This window comes from Callorhinus ursinus, unplaced genomic scaffold, assembly GCF_003265705.2.
Source record: "Callorhinus ursinus isolate GAN/ISIS: 27379988/994484 unplaced genomic scaffold, GSC_fseal_2.0 scaffold68, whole genome shotgun sequence".
Classification (NCBI taxonomy): domain Eukaryota; kingdom Metazoa; phylum Chordata; class Mammalia; order Carnivora; family Otariidae; genus Callorhinus; species Callorhinus ursinus.
The window spans coordinates 5614153-5631819 of NW_027397130.1; the positions used below are offsets into that span (position 1 = coordinate 5614153).

At 55.1% G+C, this 17667-nt stretch overlaps 1 protein-coding gene across 7 annotated transcripts in view; it reads right to left on the reverse strand.

The window, feature by feature from the left end:
- Positions 1-133: 133 nt before the first annotated feature.
- UNK (unk zinc finger) overlaps positions 134-17667 on the reverse strand; it is a 33359-nt gene continuing 15825 nt past the window's right edge. For 4 of the 7 annotated variants that reach the window (XM_025859901.2, XM_073886114.1, XM_025859892.2 and 1 more), the window contains 15 exons: positions 14482-14691; positions 13448-13624; positions 13164-13294; positions 12626-12761; positions 11917-12034; positions 10858-10942; positions 9307-9449; positions 8682-8882; positions 8028-8093; positions 7360-7534; positions 6362-6463; positions 6027-6215; positions 3228-3409; positions 2351-2608; positions 134-1586 (listed from right to left, as the gene is read on the reverse strand). In XM_025859901.2, coding sequence (XP_025715686.1) covers positions 1431-1586; positions 2351-2608; positions 3228-3409; positions 6027-6215; positions 6362-6463; positions 7360-7534; positions 8028-8093; positions 8682-8882; positions 9307-9449; positions 10858-10942; positions 11917-12034; positions 12626-12761; positions 13164-13294; positions 13448-13624; positions 14482-14691 — 2329 coding nt within the window. In that variant the 3' untranslated portion in view covers positions 134-1430. Of the gene's footprint in view, positions 1587-2350; positions 2609-3227; positions 3410-6026; positions 6216-6361; positions 6464-7359; positions 7535-8027; positions 8094-8681; positions 8883-9306; positions 9450-10857; positions 10943-11916; positions 12035-12625; positions 12762-13163; positions 13295-13447; positions 13625-14481; positions 14692-15521; positions 15810-17667 lie in introns of all 7 variants that reach the window. The other 3 variants (XM_073886113.1, XM_025859899.2, XM_073886115.1) reach the window with 2 other exon arrangements.

Genomic DNA, 17667 nt, shown 5'->3' on the forward strand with positions numbered 1-17667 from the left:
GGGGCCTGAGCTCTTTCCGTGGCCTTGGTGGGGCTGGAGCCGAGGCTGGGAGGGCCAAGCTGACTCTTCTGATTGTTCAGAGGCCCTTATTTGGGGCCCTGCTCTCCCTCACCCCCATGTGAACAAGCTACCATTTTAAGTTCATATTTTATTTCCAATAGGTTTGGAGCTTTGTTGATTTTTGCATTTTTGTAAAAAAAAGTTTTCACTTAATTCATTGAAAGCCCTTTCGTGCTGAGCCCAAGGGGGAGCCTGGGCCAGACCAGACCCTTCACAGCCCTGTTGCTCCCACCCCAGACCCCCAGCGCTGGGAGCAGGGTGGCTTCCCTCCACCCGCTCTGCCCTCCCGCCCCCACTGCATCTTTCTGTACAGAACAATTTTTAAAATGGAAGCTAAGACACAATATACATTGGACAGGCACGCACACACATGTACACACGCGTCCGCTCCAAATGGGCAGGACGTCAGCTGCACTCAGAGAGCACCAAGGAATGCATACGGAGCCCCTCCCGGTGAGGAGGGCAGGGCCTAAGCCCCACCTTGGTCCCCAGTCTGCAGCTCCTCCCCACCAATTGCCCTGCTAGCTGCCAGAGGGGGTAGGGGGGAAAGGGAGGAAGCTGACAGCAGCTGGGGGGTTATGAAGAGGGCAGTGCCAGTCTGGTAGGTGGTCCTGGGGCCAGGGAGGTTGCTCTGGGGGCCCGGAGGGAGAGGACTGAGGTGGACCCCTGGCCTCAGGAACCTGAGGGGTAGAACTCCTGGGCCTTGCCCCTCAAGGAGCTTCAAGGGCCCAGGGTTGGGAGTGGGGCTGGCCCCTGCAGCTTTGGCCTGCCAGCCCCAGACTAGATACACATTTGGTAAAACCTAGGAGCTAGGCTGGCTGAGACCCCCGGCACACCCCCCTCTCAAGCCTCATGGCTGGGAACCAGGTCTGTCCCCCCGATGTCCACACCCCTGGCTCTGGCCCTGGCCTCGGGAGGTGCAGTGAACAGGGCCTGCCCTGAAGGCTTGGTCCCTCCCCTTGGCCCCTTCCAGCTTCCTGCTCGGGCCCCAGGAAGAAGTTAAAACTAGTTAGTTTTCCTACATTAAAAAGAGAAACCTATCCCCTGCCAAAAGGCCGGTGGGCAATGAGGGGACTTTGTCTCTGCAATGGAAAAGGACAGAATGGGCAAGGGGAGGGCTGCAAAAGAGTTTTTTCTTTTAAAAAGTGCTTGGTAAGTCTGTTTTAAAGTGTGTGTCTATATCTACGTACAGATACACACTGTTCACACACTGCTGCCCACGCACACCCGCACGCGCACAGAAATGTATACATATACAGAATCATATACACATACATACATACGTACATACATACATACATACATATATATATACTTTAAAAAGTCCTAGGAAAGATGATCTGAGCCGGGCCGGGGCCAGGCCTGCAGGGTCACGACTGGAGAGTGTGGGCCCGGCTGGGCTGGCAGACGGGGCACTCGCTGCCCTCGGCGCAGAGCTCACACAGCACGGCGTGTTGGCATGGCAGCACCGCTCGGTTCTGCTCCTGACACTTAAGGCATTTCACCGACTGCATGTGGAACACGGCCTGGGGAGGGAGAGGGATCCCGTGGTCACTGGCCCGGCCCCTCTTCACATTCACTTCAATCCCCTTGGGGCAAGGAAACTGAGGCAAAGAGCTCAGCAGCGTGCTCACAGGACTCAGCCGACAAGTGAGAGAGCAAAGCTGGAGCTCAGGCTGCTGCCCTCGAGGCTCCCAAAGTCTGCTTCCGGCCCCACCGGGGAGAGGGGAGGCCCAGGGCTGCTCCACAGCTCCCGCCCTGACAGGCTCTCCCTCCCACAAAGCCCCTGCCTCGTTTGATCCTGCAGTGACCCTCAGTCCCCAAATGAGAACCGTGAGGCCTGGCTACAAATGCCTGGTCAAAGAAGGAACGTACTTTTCTGCTGTGCCATGCTCCCCGGGCATTCAGCCGGGCACCTAGGAATGCCAAGTAGCTCAGGGGACATAACTGTTCTGGAGCGTGTGCTGGTATGTGCAGCGCTCACAGGAGGACAAGCATCTTGATGCCACTGAAGGCCCAGGCCCAGTGACGTAGCTTGGGTCAGCCCTGCCCGAACCGTGGGGGGTGAGCACTGGTACGTCTCCACCTCCACCTTTCTCACCTCCCCAAGGAGTGAATTTCCTCCTACCTCCCCACCTGCAGGCAGCATCCTGTGCCAGCCCAGCAGCTGGGCAGAGGCTCTCGGACGGAAGACGGCTGTCCCTGGAGCGGCACGGACCCGTCAGAGTCCAAGGCCCAGCTAAGGCTGCCACGTGCCCCCACCCAGCGCTCCCCGAACCTCCGGGCTGACCTTGTCCACTTGCTCCAGGTGGGCGCGCAGCTGCTTCTGGAGGGAGTAGAGGGTGGAGAGCGAGAGGGCCTCCAGGTCAGAGAAGGTGGGCAGGGCCTGCAGGTCGGGGCCCGAGTGCAGCCGCTCCAGTTCTTCCTGTAGCTTCTTAACCTGCCCCTCCAGTGCGTCCCGCTGCTCCCGGGCCAGCTCGCACTCAGCACCTGCTGCACTGGCCCGCTCACCGGCCTCCTCCGCCTCCTTCTTCCAGGCATCACAAGCCTGTGGGCCCAACACACAGCGCCTCATCATGATGGCCCCCTGCCCCCGTGTCCCCTGCAAGCACCTCTCTGGGAGCCTGCATGGGCCACTTGTGGCTGCAGGGCCTGCTGGGGAGCTGGGTCAGCTGTCTGGGAAGGGAGGAGGCGGGCACTGCCTGCAGAGAAGAGAGGTGTCAGGGCCTGCAAGAGACCCTCTCTAGGCAGGGAAGGGGGCTGAGCCCAACACAGCAGGGGAGCACCAGGCAGAGCTGGGCATGCTGCTGGCGAGCACCTGCAGGAGCAGCCAGGCTGCAGCTGGACAGAGGAACCATCTCAGAACCTAGAACCCTGGGCCTGGAGCCCTGGGAAATCAGGACTTCTGGGGAGAGGCCAGCGGTGCTGTGTGGCCAAACCAAATAAGCAACTCACAGTGGGAATTCCGGGCCTGGGGCACCAGCCACCCTAGGGTCCTGATTGGGAAGGCAAGTGTCTCCACGGGAGAAGAAAGTGAATAAAACTGAGTTTCTGCTCTGTCCTCCAGGACCCCTGCCCTCCCACCCCTGCGCCTGTTCTGTGTAAGATGGGCTCAGGCTGGATGGGAACCGGCCCTGGGAAGGGCAGTGGGTGCGGGGGCCCAGTACCTGCTTAGCCTGCTTCCAGGACTCCTCCCATTGCTTGATGGTGCCGTTGGCTTCTTCAAGCTCTTGCCGCAGCCGGGCCAGCTCAGCGGCCCCTGGCCCCGACAGGAAGGCAGGGGAAGTGCCTGGGGAGAAGCTACCAGACGCAAAATGCTCCCAGATGCTGCTATTCATCCCGTTCAGACCTGCCTCGGGAAAGGGAAGAACGTTAGAGCTCCGGAGGGCTTCAGGCCTGCGCCCAGGCCCTGGTCCTGTCCAGCCCTCTCTGGGAGGCTTCAAAGGGCTAGCTGTGCAAGGCTTCAGCTATGTCAGGCTGGGGAAACTCAGGGATGTGTAGGGCCCACAGTTGCATCAGACCTACTGCAGTACCACCTGTTACTCAACGTTTGGCACTTAACTTCTGAGGCTCAGCATCCTCATCTGTAAAGTGAGGATCCCATCATTTGCCTCACAGGGTGATTTGGAGGCTTGGGAAGTACTGCAGGAAGAGCAGTCTGTGAAGGAGGCAATTTATGATTGTGAACTGATTTTTCGGCTAGAGGGAGGAGAGCCTTCTTGCACCTTCTGTAAGGCTTGGGAGGAGGTGGAGGGGCAAAAACACAGGCCAGAGCCTCAGATGATGGCACAGCTAGAACAGGAGGAGTTCAGGGAGCCCGGGCTTCATTCCCCTTGTTTTATGATAAAGAAACGAACATACAGTGTGTTGCTAAGAATCACACAAACAGTAGGGGCGTGTGGGTGGCTCAGTCGCTTGGGCGTCTGACTCTTGGTATCGGCTCAGCTCATGATCTCAGGGTCATGGGATCGAGCCCCATGTGGGGCTCTGCACTCAGCAGGGAGCCTGCTTGAGATTCTCTCTCCCTCTGCCCCTTCCTCCATACCCTCTTTCTCTCTCTCAAACAATAAATTTTTTTCCCCAGATTTATTTATTTGAGAGAGAGAGCATGAGCGGGGCTCAAGGGCAGAGGGAGAAGCAGACCCCACAGAGTAGGGAGCACGATGCGGGGGCTTGATCCCAGGACCCTGAGATCATGACCTGAGCCAAAGGCAGATGCTTAACCAAAGAGCCACCCAGGTGCCCCATGAATAAATAAATCTTAAAAAAAAAAAAAAATCACACAAACAGTAAACAGTGGAGCCAATATACAGTCAGAGCATCTGACTCCAAAGGCTTCCTCGTTCCGATGAGCTAAGCTGCGTGCTCCTCCAACTGTACGCTCGCTCAGTCTTTCCACAGATGTTTACTACCACCATGTGCCCTACTCTGTGGCCCCCAGGGCAGCCCCTATCTTCTAGAGGGGCATCCATACCCACGTCTGGCCTCATTCTGCCCACACTTATTCTAATAATTTCTTTCTCACTCCCTTCTCCACTAATCCAGCCAGGATGTTCCAGAACCTGCCAGGAAATACCAGTGCACCCAAAATATGAGAGACATCATCCTGTGTGGAGAGCCTGAGATGTGAACAACCTATGAGCCTATGTGCCCTGTCTCAGAGGTGGGAACTCAGAGCCAACACCAACACCGTCCCAGCAGCAAGCTCTTCCCATGGACCTCTGCTCCACTGAACTCAGGCAGCATCTCCTCTCTTGGAGAGGAGCCGCTTCCTCTCTCGACTGCGTCCCGCTCAGGTCCCCTCTGTTATTCTGAATCACAAACCCAGGCCTTTGCCTCCACACAACAGTGACAGTCCCAAGTACACTCTCATGTCTGTGCTCCTCTGCCTCCCCGACTAGACCATGGCTCCATACCAGCAGGGACTGTTGAGCTCACAGTGTACCTATAACTCTGCTCAGTAACTACATGGAGGAGTGAATGAATGTGCGGCCAGTGAGAAGGGCTACAATCAAGATGCTTCCAGAATACGAGCACGTCAGACAAATGTAACACAAAGCATCTAAACCTGACAGACTCAACATAAAATGGAACAGCCACCTCCAAAACTGGAAAGATGCTAAGAAATCAACACGTTGCCCTATCTCTGGAGTGAGATTAGGGAGCTCCCAACCTGGTCAGAATGTCAAATGTGGCTCAGAGGCTCAGGCTCAGTGTGATCAGGAAGCCCAGCACCCTCAGCAGAGGTTATTCCTTATCTCCTCCAACAGCTGCCAGGAGAGGGGAACTAAGAGTAGAGGCGGCGGTTTGGGTACCGAGCTGTTTTACGTGGTACCTCAGTGAATACTCACACCAGCCCGCCCATGAGAGGGAGGAACCCTGCCCGCAGAGGTGGAGCCTGAGGCTATGACTGAAGTGCCCTCCAGAACCCACAGTCCATACCATTCTAACACCTGTGTTCAGCAAATAGCCTTTGGGGTTACAGCTAGGTCTGCCTGGTGCCTCTCTTTACCAGGAAGGCCACTTTGAGCCTATTCAGATTTTTCCCTTTGCCTCTGGTGAAGCTGGCTGTTGTGAGCCTGCCTGCGAGAGTTCTGGGCGACTGGGCAGAACCAGCACACTGGAATGAACAGCACCTAGGCCCTGGCACTTGAGGCCACTGCTTCTCACTGCACACTGGCCCTGTGCCCAGCACTTCACTCATGTTATTTCATTTAAGCCTCGCTACCGTCTTAGAAGGAAGATGCTGCCATTATACAAATTTTAAAGCAGAGGAAACTAAGAGAGGCTAAGTTGCTTGTCTAGTTTTACCCAGCTAAGAGAAACATGGGACAGGGACCTGACCCACCTCCAAGCCATAAGCCACTTGCTTCAACCTCATTCTGCATTGCCTCTGGCTGTGGACAAAGCACTTTTCAAAAGCCCAGATCCTGCCCCAGGTCTCAGAGACACACACGCTCTCTTACCCAAAGATCCATGTGATGCTGAGGTCCCCAAAAATGTGTTTTCTGACTGGCTCAGGTGGCCCTGGGGCTGCTGCAGGAAATGTGAGGAGAGGCTGACAGGAGGGGACGGGGATGCTGAGTGGAAGGAAGCAGAACTGCCCAAGGAACCAGGGATGTTCACGGGCGCAGAACTCTGCAGCAAACTGCCACCTGGAAGAGAGGCCCCGGAGGGCCAGTAAGGGCAGGGCAAGCGATGCGGAGCCACACCAGCAGGGGGCAGCTCATGTGCCCATCTTGGGCCAGGTTGGACCCCCTACGAGCCCTCCCTCGAGTGCTGCCCGCCCGCTGCCCAGTACCAATTGTGATGCTGCCTGGGTGGGGCACTGTGCTGTTATCGAAAGTCTTCTCTAGGGCGGCCACCCCAAACTCGTTCAGGTCCAGGTCATCCAAGGCAGATTCTGGAGACAGACAGATTGGGGTGTGAGCCTCCTTGCCTCCTGAGAGGCCACACCACCCTGAGGTTCCAGGCCTCGCCCCCAGGACCCACCTGCCCTCTACTGCCTCCTCTTCACGCTCAGTCCCACTAGACCCATGCTCTCGAGCCTCTGCCTGTCGGGCTGCTGCTCTGCCAACACAGACGCCCTGCGCTATCTGCCTCGCCAAGTCCAGCTCAAATGGCGCACTTTTCCGAAATCTTCACTGATACCTCCAAGGAACCCAATGCAGGGTTCCTGACTCTGACAGAGGTCTTGTCTCCTGCTGTTACAGCTCATATCATCCCTGAGTTCTCTGGGGGGCAAGCAAGCCTCTGGGCCCTCAGTGGCTACTGCATAGTAGGTGCTTGACAAATATCCACTGCCCTCTGCTGGACTAGACTGGGAAGCTGGGAACAACAGGAACACCCTGTCTGCGTCTCTTAACATCCCAGTGCTTAAAACACGATCTGGCACAAAGTAGCACCCATAAATGACTGCTGAGAGAGAAGGGCAGTGGCTTCAAATGGCCAGGAACTCTGAGGACAGTTGTGCAGGCTGTTCACTACACAAGGATACCTAGTGAGAAAATGAGTGAGGGCTGAACCACCTATGTCGTGGAATGAGACTGCACTTGTCCAGAGAAAGAGTTATGTCTTTCTAATTTGCACAACAGAGCAAACTGAAGGGCTACTTACTTTCCTGTAAGGGCTAGTCTTGGGCCACACCTTGGGCTCATTTTCCCTTTTCAAAGGGCTCAGAGTGCCCACCCTCTGACTCTCTCAAGATAAATGTCTACTGGTTTGAATCTCACTCCAGGGACCTAGTTTCTCTAACTCCAGATCCAGTCCTGGACTTGGCAACAGAAATGGCCTAATTACCTATGACTGACTCTACCGTGTCGCTGGTGGGATAGAAGGGCAGAGCATTTGCATTCATGCCAGGGACGCTGCTGGTGCCTGCAGGGCTAGGGGGAGTAGCTGCCAGGCTGGAGGTGATACTAGAAGAGATGCTTGAGGTCAGGGGGCTGCCCACGGGAAGGATGCCCAGCATGTCCTGCAACGAAAGAGTGAGGAGGAAGCAATAGGATGCCTGCTCATGGAGGCCATGGCCAGGGGCTAGAGATGGGGGCTGGGAAGGGCAGAAGGAAATGGTGCATTCCAGCTCTCATCCAGATGCCCCCATACCCAGACAGGACCCCACCCACTTGACACCTTGTTGAGAGGCTGGAGTTGGAGAGCTGTGCCTTGCAGGCTGCAGGGCCCACTCACCCTAAGTCCTACAGTAGGGGAAGGGAGAAGTTAAGTCCAGGGCCTAGCACAGTACGACATTCAAGAAATATTGTTTTTGACTGATGAGTGAGTCCAGCAGGTGACAGGTTCCAGGGTTTGACCGGACCCTCTTTGGATTTGGGGCTGGGGCCCCACTTTAGCCCTGCCCTCAGCTTGTGGGGAAAGCAGTGGCGCCACTCCCTGAGGCCGGGGATTCTGGGCCTATCCTATCAACAGCAAGTGCCAGAGGGGGAGACACGGGGCTGAGAGCTATATACCTGTTTGGGCTGAAGCAGAGGCTGCTCTTGACTCCTGGGCTCTAGTGAGTGGGGTTTTAACTTGGCCTGAGAGAGAAAAGTCAAGAGAACAGGAGATGAGTATGGTCCTAGGGAGGGCCCCTGAGTCCAGGAGTCCTCCCAAGCATCAACCTGCCATGGCCCACTAAGGCTGATGGCACCTGTCACGCAATTCCCCTCTGCACCACGTACCCTGCTCTCCACCCCCACCCTTACTCCTTTCCCTACCCTAGGAACCAAGGGAGCTGTTCCTCTTCTCCCTGGTGACTCCAAGCCTCAGGTAAGACCAATTAGAGACCCTCTGCCCTGCTCCCCAAGGCCCTGTCACTCCATCAAGGTGGCACAGGGCAGGGGAAAGACCAGCTATGGGGTCAGAAGACCGAGATAGGAGTCCCTGCTCCTCTATTAACTGGCTCCGTCACAGGGTGAGGTACCTGGCTATGCTAACCTTCCTGTCTTCGCCTATAAAATGGGACGGCCTCACTCCCTCTGCTTAATGTTGCAGAGGCTGAAGACAGGGACCTCCTAGCTCCCAGTCATATTCCCCATCATTGGGCCAAGACAGCCCTCCAGGGCTTCTCCTGACCCATGCAGGGAGAAAGCTAACGTCACTGGGCTTCCCCTTACATCCCTTACCTGGCATTTAAAATTTTTCAGGTACTCAGCTCCCACCTGGTCTTCCCTCTCAAAGCCAGGAGCCTTCTTATAGCTGCCAGGGGCGAGGCCAGACTCCCCAGGGAAGACAATGCCTTCCAGGTTCGGGGGCTTCCTGATGGAGCCCGGGGGGGAGCCACAGAGATTAGATGGGCTTCCTAGATTGCTGTTTCTACAGAGGAGCTGCAGAAAAGAAAGGGAGTGGCTTTGTGGGCAAAATGTGGGCTGGGGCATGGCCCATCCTCCATCCCCTCCACAGAGGGAGATTCTTCAGCAAGGGGCTCAGTTCTATTTTCATCTGTCAATGGGCAGCAACTACCATGCAGGGACCCCGAACCTCAGGAGGAAGTTATGCGGGAGTGTGACAGAAGGCTTGTGTCCCTTCTACCAGCTCTATTCAGGCTGACCCACACAGGCTCTGGGTATACCACCCTCTACCAGATTTTGACAGAAAAACCCTGGGGCAGAAAGAGTAGAACCCCTTGGCCTGAGGCAAAACACCAGGGCCCACCCCAGGCACAGGCTGGGAGGGAACTGGGGGCATTAGAGGCAGGTGTTGACTCCTGGCTAGGCATGGTGCCCACCCACTCCCTGGACAGGCACGTACAGCGCTGAGGTCAGGGGCATGTGGGCTGGAGGGGCTCACGGGCACCGAGTCTCCGGCAGCAGACGGCATGTATAAGACGGGACCCGGCTGAGTGGGGCTCGACACAGCTGAAGAAGGTTGTAGATCGTCACTGAGGGGTGGCTCTGCAAAAGACAGGATCAGGGTGTCAGCAGGCTCCTGTGCCAGCTCTCTCCCTCCAGAAACACACCTGGGTCTTTTTCAAAGGAGACCATGCACCCCCTGTACACAAAGGGAAGGCTCCTACCTTCTTTCTATTAATACTGTATACTGTGCACTTACTTTGTACCTGGCAATTTGTATTAACTGTGAATCTTCACGACTAGAAGCAGCAAATAATATTGTGATCTCCATTTTACAGATAAGAAAACTGAGGCTCAGAGAGGTAAGGTTAATCTCCTTAGGTGGTAGAGCTAGGAAACAAAAGAGCTGGGATTTGAACTCTGATCTGTACTACTCCAAAACCTGAGCCATTAATTACTTCTCTGTGTTGCCTCAAGCAGTGGGCTCAGTTGCCCATGGCTGGGGATGACCTCTGTGCCAATGTATATTCCCCCCTCCCAGGGCCTTCTAATCCCAGAGATAAGGCCTGAGCCTGAAAAGAGGTGAGGGACAATCGGAGCAGTGGCTTGTGGTGGACACGAGTTTTAACTTGAGCTCCATCTCCGAGATGGGCAGTGGTGGTCTAGAGTGCAGTGGAAGAACCGAGAGCCGCGCTGTCCGACGCAGCAGCTATGAGCCCCATGTGGCTATGAGGGGCTGGTCTGAACTGAAACATGCTGCACCTACCTATTCGAGTGTGCAACAGATTTCAAAGACTTCATTTGGAGGGAAAAAAAATAATAATATTGGTTTTTTACACTATTTTTGAAATGATTATCATTTTGTATTGAATTAACTAAAAATATATTGTTAAAATTTATTTTTTTTAAAGATTTTTTTTATTTATTTGAGAGAGAGTGAGAGAGAGAGCACATGAGAGGGGGGAGGGTCAGAGGGAGAAGCAGACTCCCTGCTGAGCAGGGAGCCCGATGCGGGACTCGATCCTGGGACTCCAGGATCATGACCTGAGCCGAAGGCAGTTGCTTAACCAACTGAGCCACCCAGGCACCCCAAAATTTATTTTTTTTTAAACATAATTACTAGAAAATCTAAAATGACATGAAGGTTGCACTATATTTTCACTGGACGGCTCTGCTCTCAGCAGGATGGAGCTCCATGTTTCATTAGTGATGTCTGCCATGGATGTGGCATGGGGTGGCTGCTGAGATCTGCCCAGTTGGCTCCGTGAGGGCACCTCACCTTGCCTGGGACTGTGAATGCCTGACTAGGGGCCCGGTCCTGCTCTCTATCTCACGACCTTGGAAGCTCCAGGGTTTGAGACCATTTCCAGGGGGTTTGTGCAGGGGGGCCAGAGTTTCCAGTGAGGACAGAGACCGCTGCTGGCTGGCAGATGAGAGGCCACTCCTCTGACTGAGCCTGAGCAGAGGGTGAAGGGAGGAGAGGGCAGAGAAACCAATGGGCACAGCATACGTTCTACATGGGCGAAGGCGCAGAAAGGTCCTCGGGGACAGCTGCCCGACTGCTGCATGTCGTTGCACTTGGTGGATTTATAGATCTGGAGGATAGAGCAGAGGCAGGTCAGGCTTAGGCAGAGAGGAACAGGCAGGCATGGGTGCCTTCAACATAGGAAGGTGAGCCTAGTAATCTAACCTTTCTCCTCCCCATTCCATGCCACTTCCCTAAGTCTCTCCCTACTGACTTCTTGATACTCAAACTCCTGCAGCAGATATGGCTACCCCCATGCCAAGGACACCCTCCCTTCTGGGGTCACAGGTTCAACCAGCCCTGCTTCGGCCCTCACAAAGGAATCTTCTTCATGCTGCTTCTCCACTCAGGGTCTTGGCCAGGGCTGTGACCTCCAAATGTCCCTCTGGACATTAAGGAAGCCAAGATCACAGGCAGCACCCACGCACCAGGGGGCACCCTGAGTTGGGATCTATGTCTAACTTTCTACCCTGCTGTCTACAACCCACATAAGGTGGCCTCTGTCCATATGTCTATCTCAGGATGTTTTAGCCTCCATGTACCCATGGACAGCATGTGCCTCTATATACCCTACCAGATCTTGGGACACTGACATGGCCCAAGGCTACACCATGGGGCCAGTGGGCGGAGGAAGTACAACAGGGAGGTTGCTGGTACTCTAAGCTCTGATCTGAAACACCGGGAAGGGGCTTTCTTTTTTAAATCCCCACGTCACTGGATTGTAAGTACCATGAGTGGTACAAAGCCCAGAATGGCCAGGTCACTATGCCCAGTCTATGCCTTCCCTGTCAGGAGGCTGGGGGGAAACAAAATTGGGAGCAGGGGGCTGCTCAGGGACTACGGGCTCAGAACAAGGCAAGTTACCAAATCAGGGTACAGGGCTCCTTTAGACACTGCGTGGATGGCGGCCTCTACCAGGATGGTGTCAGCATGAGTTCTGCCACATCTGCCCAGGTCCTCCTTTCCTTTTTCCTTGCTTCCCCAAAAGGGCACGTTAAGCCACCCACAGACCTCACAGGGCCCCAGCCCCAGGCCAACGCCCACCTCTGGGTGGAACTGCTGCTCCGTGCGGGTGTGGCAGTACTGGCAGGCATCTCCGTTCTCACACTTGCCAGGGTCTCCCCACTCATCCCCATGTTTTACGTTCGGACACGGAGATGACCTGGTCCAATCAGATGGCAGGGTCAGAGCGACGCAGGAGAGGGAGAGATTAGGAGCTGGGGAATGCCAACTAGAGGCCTGTTCAGGATCCCTCTCTGGTCTCCCTGCTTCACAGGGCCAGGCTCACAAAGAGAAAAGATGAGCTACAGAGAGCCTTAATGGAGCCAGAAGCCAGGCTCTGCTTCTGTGGTGCAGCATGGCTGTTATCAGCAAGAAGGACACTTTCTGTCCCCTTCTGCCAGGTCCTCATGCCAAGTATTTTGCAGCTCCAGGAGAGCCAGGCTATAGCCAGAACCATACTTCCCACACGATGGCTTGGCCCCGGCAGTTGTCCCTCAGGATCAGAACTGGGGTGGGTCTTAGAGATGATCTGACCCAAGACCCTCATTTCATAGCAGAGGAGGATCCCAGAGGACTCCCCATCATTCAGCTTATCCTGCTATTCCCCCCCCCTTATACCTGGGCCCTGCAACCCTGTAATCCCCAGGGCTGGCCTCCCGGCCTCCCTGCGAGCACACTGGAAGCAGCCCCCGCCACAATCCCTTCCCTGCCACCCCTCCCGCCCATGACTGGCCTGCCTGGGCCAAAGGACCTGTATTTGTGTTTCCGGGGGCTCCGCCGCCGGTCCTTGCTGTTGTGGTAGTAGGGACAGGCATAACCCTGGCGGCACAACCTCGGGGGCTTCTTGCACGGCTCCGTCTTATAGTTCCCCAGCACATAAGCAGTCTCTACACAAGGGGGCCAGAGGCAGGGGTCAGGCAGGTGGGGCAGGAGAAGCCACTTGGGAAAGGGTCCAGGAGCTCCGGCCACCTCCTCATGTGCCAATGCCAAGACTGAGACCCAGCAGAGAGGTTAAGAACACCATCCCTCACTGGAGACACTCAAGGCTCACAGGATCAAAAAGGGCAACCTCAGGAGGGTCAAGAACACCTTTATATAAACATACCTAAGGGCAAAACGTGTCTGGGGAATGTCCCCAGAAGTGCCCCCAAATGAAAGGACTGTGGTTGGATGTAAGGTGGGATGAAGAAGTGGTGGTGAGCCAAATCCTTAGGGCAGCTATGGGCAGGAGAGGAGAGAGGACAAACATCTGGCAGAGGAGGCACAGCCATTTGTGGGGCCACCTTTACCTTGCCACCGTGGCTCCTCACTGAGGATTTTTTCTATCATGGCATGGCTCGCAGCCCCAGCCGTCTGGCCCTCTATGCTGCCCTCTACTGTGGTCTGGCCGTTCTGCAAGGCCTCCATGGCCTGGAGCTCTCTGGGAGGAAAGGAGAGGACAGAGAGCGGGGACGGGGCATGAGAGGGGAAGCAGAGTGCCAGCCCCTGCACTCCATCTATGGCAGTCCCCGTGTCAACAGCCAGGCCCCCACCCTGGCCTACAGCCATCAGCCCAGCATGGCATCCAGCCCACCTGATGTCGTAGACAGGGGAACGGAGGTCATGGGGCCCGTGGGCAAAAGCACAGTGCAGGCCGTTTTTGGTGCAGTTGCCTTTTGAGTCTGTCTCGTGGATACAGATTCCAGTTTTGTAGTAGCGCAGGTGGTACCTGCGCTCAGTGTCCCCTGTGGTCCTGTGCAGGAATGGGCACCTGAAACGTTGCGGGGGGGGTGTCACTCACCTTTGCCCCTGAAGCCTGGGCAATCAGCCCCTGCCCTCCCCTCCCGTCCCTATTGAAGGCTTTCCCCATGACCCACATGGTGTGCTGACTGAGGAGGCCAGCAGTGATGGGCCCTGCTGCGGTAACAGACCCCCCCCTCCCACCACCTGTTGGATGCTGTAGCTTGATGGGGGCCCACCAGGGCCCAGGATTCCCACTTCAGCCTGCTCAGCAAGTCCTCTCAGAGGCTACTTGGCCAGGGCCCTGGGCTGACTTGAAGAGAAGCTCCAGAGGGGGGCACACTCCTGGGAGCGCAAGTGCTGGCTGGATCTGCAGGGGTCCACAGAGAAACGGCCTGCTCAAAGCATGGGCGTACCCTCTCATGCCCCAGTGCCTTATTAGGCTGGGGTCAGGGGCCTCAGGGGGTGGGAGGGAATAAGCCTTGTACCTCTGGGAGAAGTGTGTGCAGGGATGGTTCAGTGAGTTGTACCCACAGACCCCCAGCAGTGCTTCCCATTACCACCTCTGCAAGGCTCAAACAAGCAGGGTCAACAAATGCTCCCTCTCAGTGATGTCCCCAGGCTTGCCTTTTCTTCTACTTAGCAGAAGAAAAGCCTGTGTAGGGTTTCCCAAAAGTGTGTAAAGAAGAAGGGGCCTCTCCCAAAGGATGGTGGGGTCTGAGCCCAGGTCCAGGCCACAGGAAGGCAGGCCAGGCTGCAACAGTACTCCCAAAAGCAGCCTCTGGTTGGCTTCTCAGACTCTGCCTGGCCTATTCTGAGGGCATGTGACTCAGGAGACATGAGGCTCCCCTGAGAGCAGGCTGCAGGGAGGGGAGGGGGAGTACTCACTCGTCGCCCTCCGGGCAGAGGCCTGTGGCCTCGTCGTACTTGGTGCAGTAGACGTCGGGGCTGTAGTTGAAGGTGCCGTCCCGACGGCGGATGGACCGGCGACGTCTCTGGTTCACGAAGTGCCAGTGGAAGCAGGTGTAGGGCCGGTGCTGAGTGCATTTGTGTTGCACAAAGAGTGGGCACTGCTCCGTGCGGAATTCCTTCAGGTACCTGCAGGGAGAGCCCCCACGCAGGGTGGGCCAGGAGCAGAGACTTAAGCCCCTTGCTTCCCAGCATGAAATTAGCCACCAAGTCCTCTGAGGGCCCTACTCTGAGGTGCTAGTTCCATTAGGACACCAGAAGAGGCCCAGAGCTAAGGGTGGACCTCAGCATCCAGACCCTTCCCGGTACCCAGATCCCAAGCCAGCCTGAAGAGCAAGAACCGTAGACCTCAGCAGTCAGCTGTCTGCCATGGCAGCCGGTGGAGGGCTTAACCAGTGGCTTAGTTCTGAGCCCTCCCTGAGGTTTCCCAGGCCAAACAGCTGATCACAGGCAAAGGGCTGCAAACAAGAGCATGAGGAACCTCTCCCAAACTCCTGGAGGGTCCTCTGCTGCCCAGGTCTGCCTGCCAATCCCTGGGGGTCTCAGTTCCAGGAGCAGGGCTGGGGCTCCAGGCTGTGGGCTGGGGAGGCTGCTGCTTTGGAACTGAAAGCCCAAGTCACAAGGCGTTCCTCTGAACTACTGAGTCAGAAAATTATTGTCCGACTTCCTCCCAGAGACACTTCCTAGCACTACACAGGTTAGTGCCTGGGAAGGAGCTCCTTTTACAGAAGCATCTGAAGAGACTCTCCCTCCCAGCCTTGCCTGCCCCCAGTGGTCTCACAACTGCATACCTGCAGCAGCTGGGGCTGTTTACGTCCTGCCTAACCTGGGGATTTGGGGGCACTGTCCTTCTGGCCTCCTCCCAACCTTTGTCCCTCTACTCTGCATGTAATAGCCAAGAGACCCCAACACAGCACTCTCCCATGAACCACCCAGTGGAGGGCCCCAGACCCACTTACCCCCTTACAGAACATGCCATCCGTGTTTTTGCTCACTCTATGTGTCCAGGTGGAGGGTGTCTTAGACTTGGGAGCCCCTACACAGCAGGGACAGGCAGGCAGCGCAGTTCTCTTTATTCATTCCCTTAAGCCCTAACAGTGCAGGCAACAAATGGCTCAACAGAGGGCATTTGATGCCAGCAATGAGGATGATTCCAGAAGGCACAGAAGAGCGTGTGCAGAAGGGGGCAAAGAGGGAACAACCACCTGACCTGAAGTAACTGTCCGGGCTTGGAGCAGCACCTGAAGCTAGAAGGCATGGGCCAAAAGTGAGAGGATGTAGCTCATGCCAGGATACTTGAGGCCTTACTAGTCTGGGCATATACAAGGTGTAGGGACAGGTAGGTTGAGGGCTGAGACTTTCCAGACAAGTTTTCTTTACTGCTAATGAAAAGTGCTAAAAAAAATCCTCTCCACCTTAAAGTATGGAGAAGTGTCCAGGTGTATGTACGGGCCAAGGGGAGCTAGAGCTGGGTGCTCCCTGAGGAATACAAATAAAGGTTTAAGGGGCAGTGAAACTTCCAAACAGAGTCTGCTGTTCATTCAGCACATATTTATTGAGCCTCTACCAAGTGCAGGCACAGTGGCAGGCACTGAGGACCCTAATGAAGAAGCACGTCCTTGCCCTTGGAAGCCCATACTTTCATGGGAGAGACATAAAAGTAACAGGCAGAATCAATCAAGTGTGGAAAAGGTTATAAAGGAGGTTTGCTGAGGGTTCCTTGGGAACCCAGAGCATGGGGCCCAGGCTGGGAGAGGAAGGGAAATGAGGAGGTGCTGGTGGGTGGAAGAATGGGGAAGGATGTTTTAGGCAAAGGGCTAAGTATGAACTTAGTATGTCTAGGTCCAAGAGTTCCAAGTACTTTTGTGGGATGTGAGTGGGGTACAGAGGAACTGGAAAGGGGAAAGCAGGATAAGGTGAGGTGCAGGAGGAGCCAAACTGCAGGGACATCACCTCTGCGTCCCAGGTACATTTGGAGACACCAGGCAGAAATCTAGAAGTCTCCCTAGGGCCTGATGTTCTCCTGTCCCTTTTGGCACTGGAACACAGGGTCTTTCCGTCTGGTTAGACAGAAAGCTGTACCTCGTGCTGCACACATGTCCCAAACCCTGGCACTGAGATGGGACACCCATCCTCCAAACTACTAGGCGGATCCCTCCTGGGCAGCACAGACTCCCTCTGACTCTGGACCCACTAGGAGACTAACTCAGGAGGTAAGAGGTGGAAAATGGGAGAGGAGGAAGCAGAGTCCAGAGCCAGGAGCAGAGAAGATTGAACAGTGGTTAGGATTGTCAGATTAAACATGGGACACCCAGTTAAATCGGAATTTCAGATAAACCAAGTATTTCATGGGGCATACTGATAATAAAAATGTATCCATTATTTGAAATTCCAATCTAACTGGCATCCTGTATTTTTATTTGTTAAATCTGCCAACTCTGAGTGGTGCCTGTTTGCTTGGTATCAGTGCCTCAGTAAAAAAAACCAGGAGGCAGCCAGGGGAAGTCACCCTGACTTCGGGCATAGTCTGTTCTCTTGGAGAAGGAGCGTCTCGGCAAGCCTGCTTGCTTGGAGCAGCCATGTCCACAGTGCCACACGCAAATACCAGGGCTCCACAAGGACTCTGGCTGGCAGGGATGCCACAGAGGAGGACAGACATCAGGCAACAAATTATCTCACTTTAAGTCGTAGGTCAGGGACTTGGTACTTTGCTTCCAGTCTCTCCCTTGTCCAATTTATACTACACTGCACTTGTTTATTCTTCCTAGAGCCCAAATTTAATTCTCACTTTCTTAAAAGTCTTTAGCTTCCCCCAGTAGCTCCAGATAAGCACCAACCATTCTGCCTGGCATTCCAGGCCCTAAACATCTAGCCCAATACTTTTTTTCCAGCCTTAATTCCCTTGATTCCTCTCCATTCCAGCTGCTAAAACTGGAGTCCTTGTTGACTTGCAAATAGATCTTTAACTTCCCTTTGTTTATGTCCGCTTCCTTACTTGTAGAAATCTTTCGAGGCTGAATTCAATGGTAATAAATCTGATGCCACCACCTCCACGTTGCCTTCCTTGACTTCCACCCATCCTCCCCTTTCTGCCCTTGCCCCTAG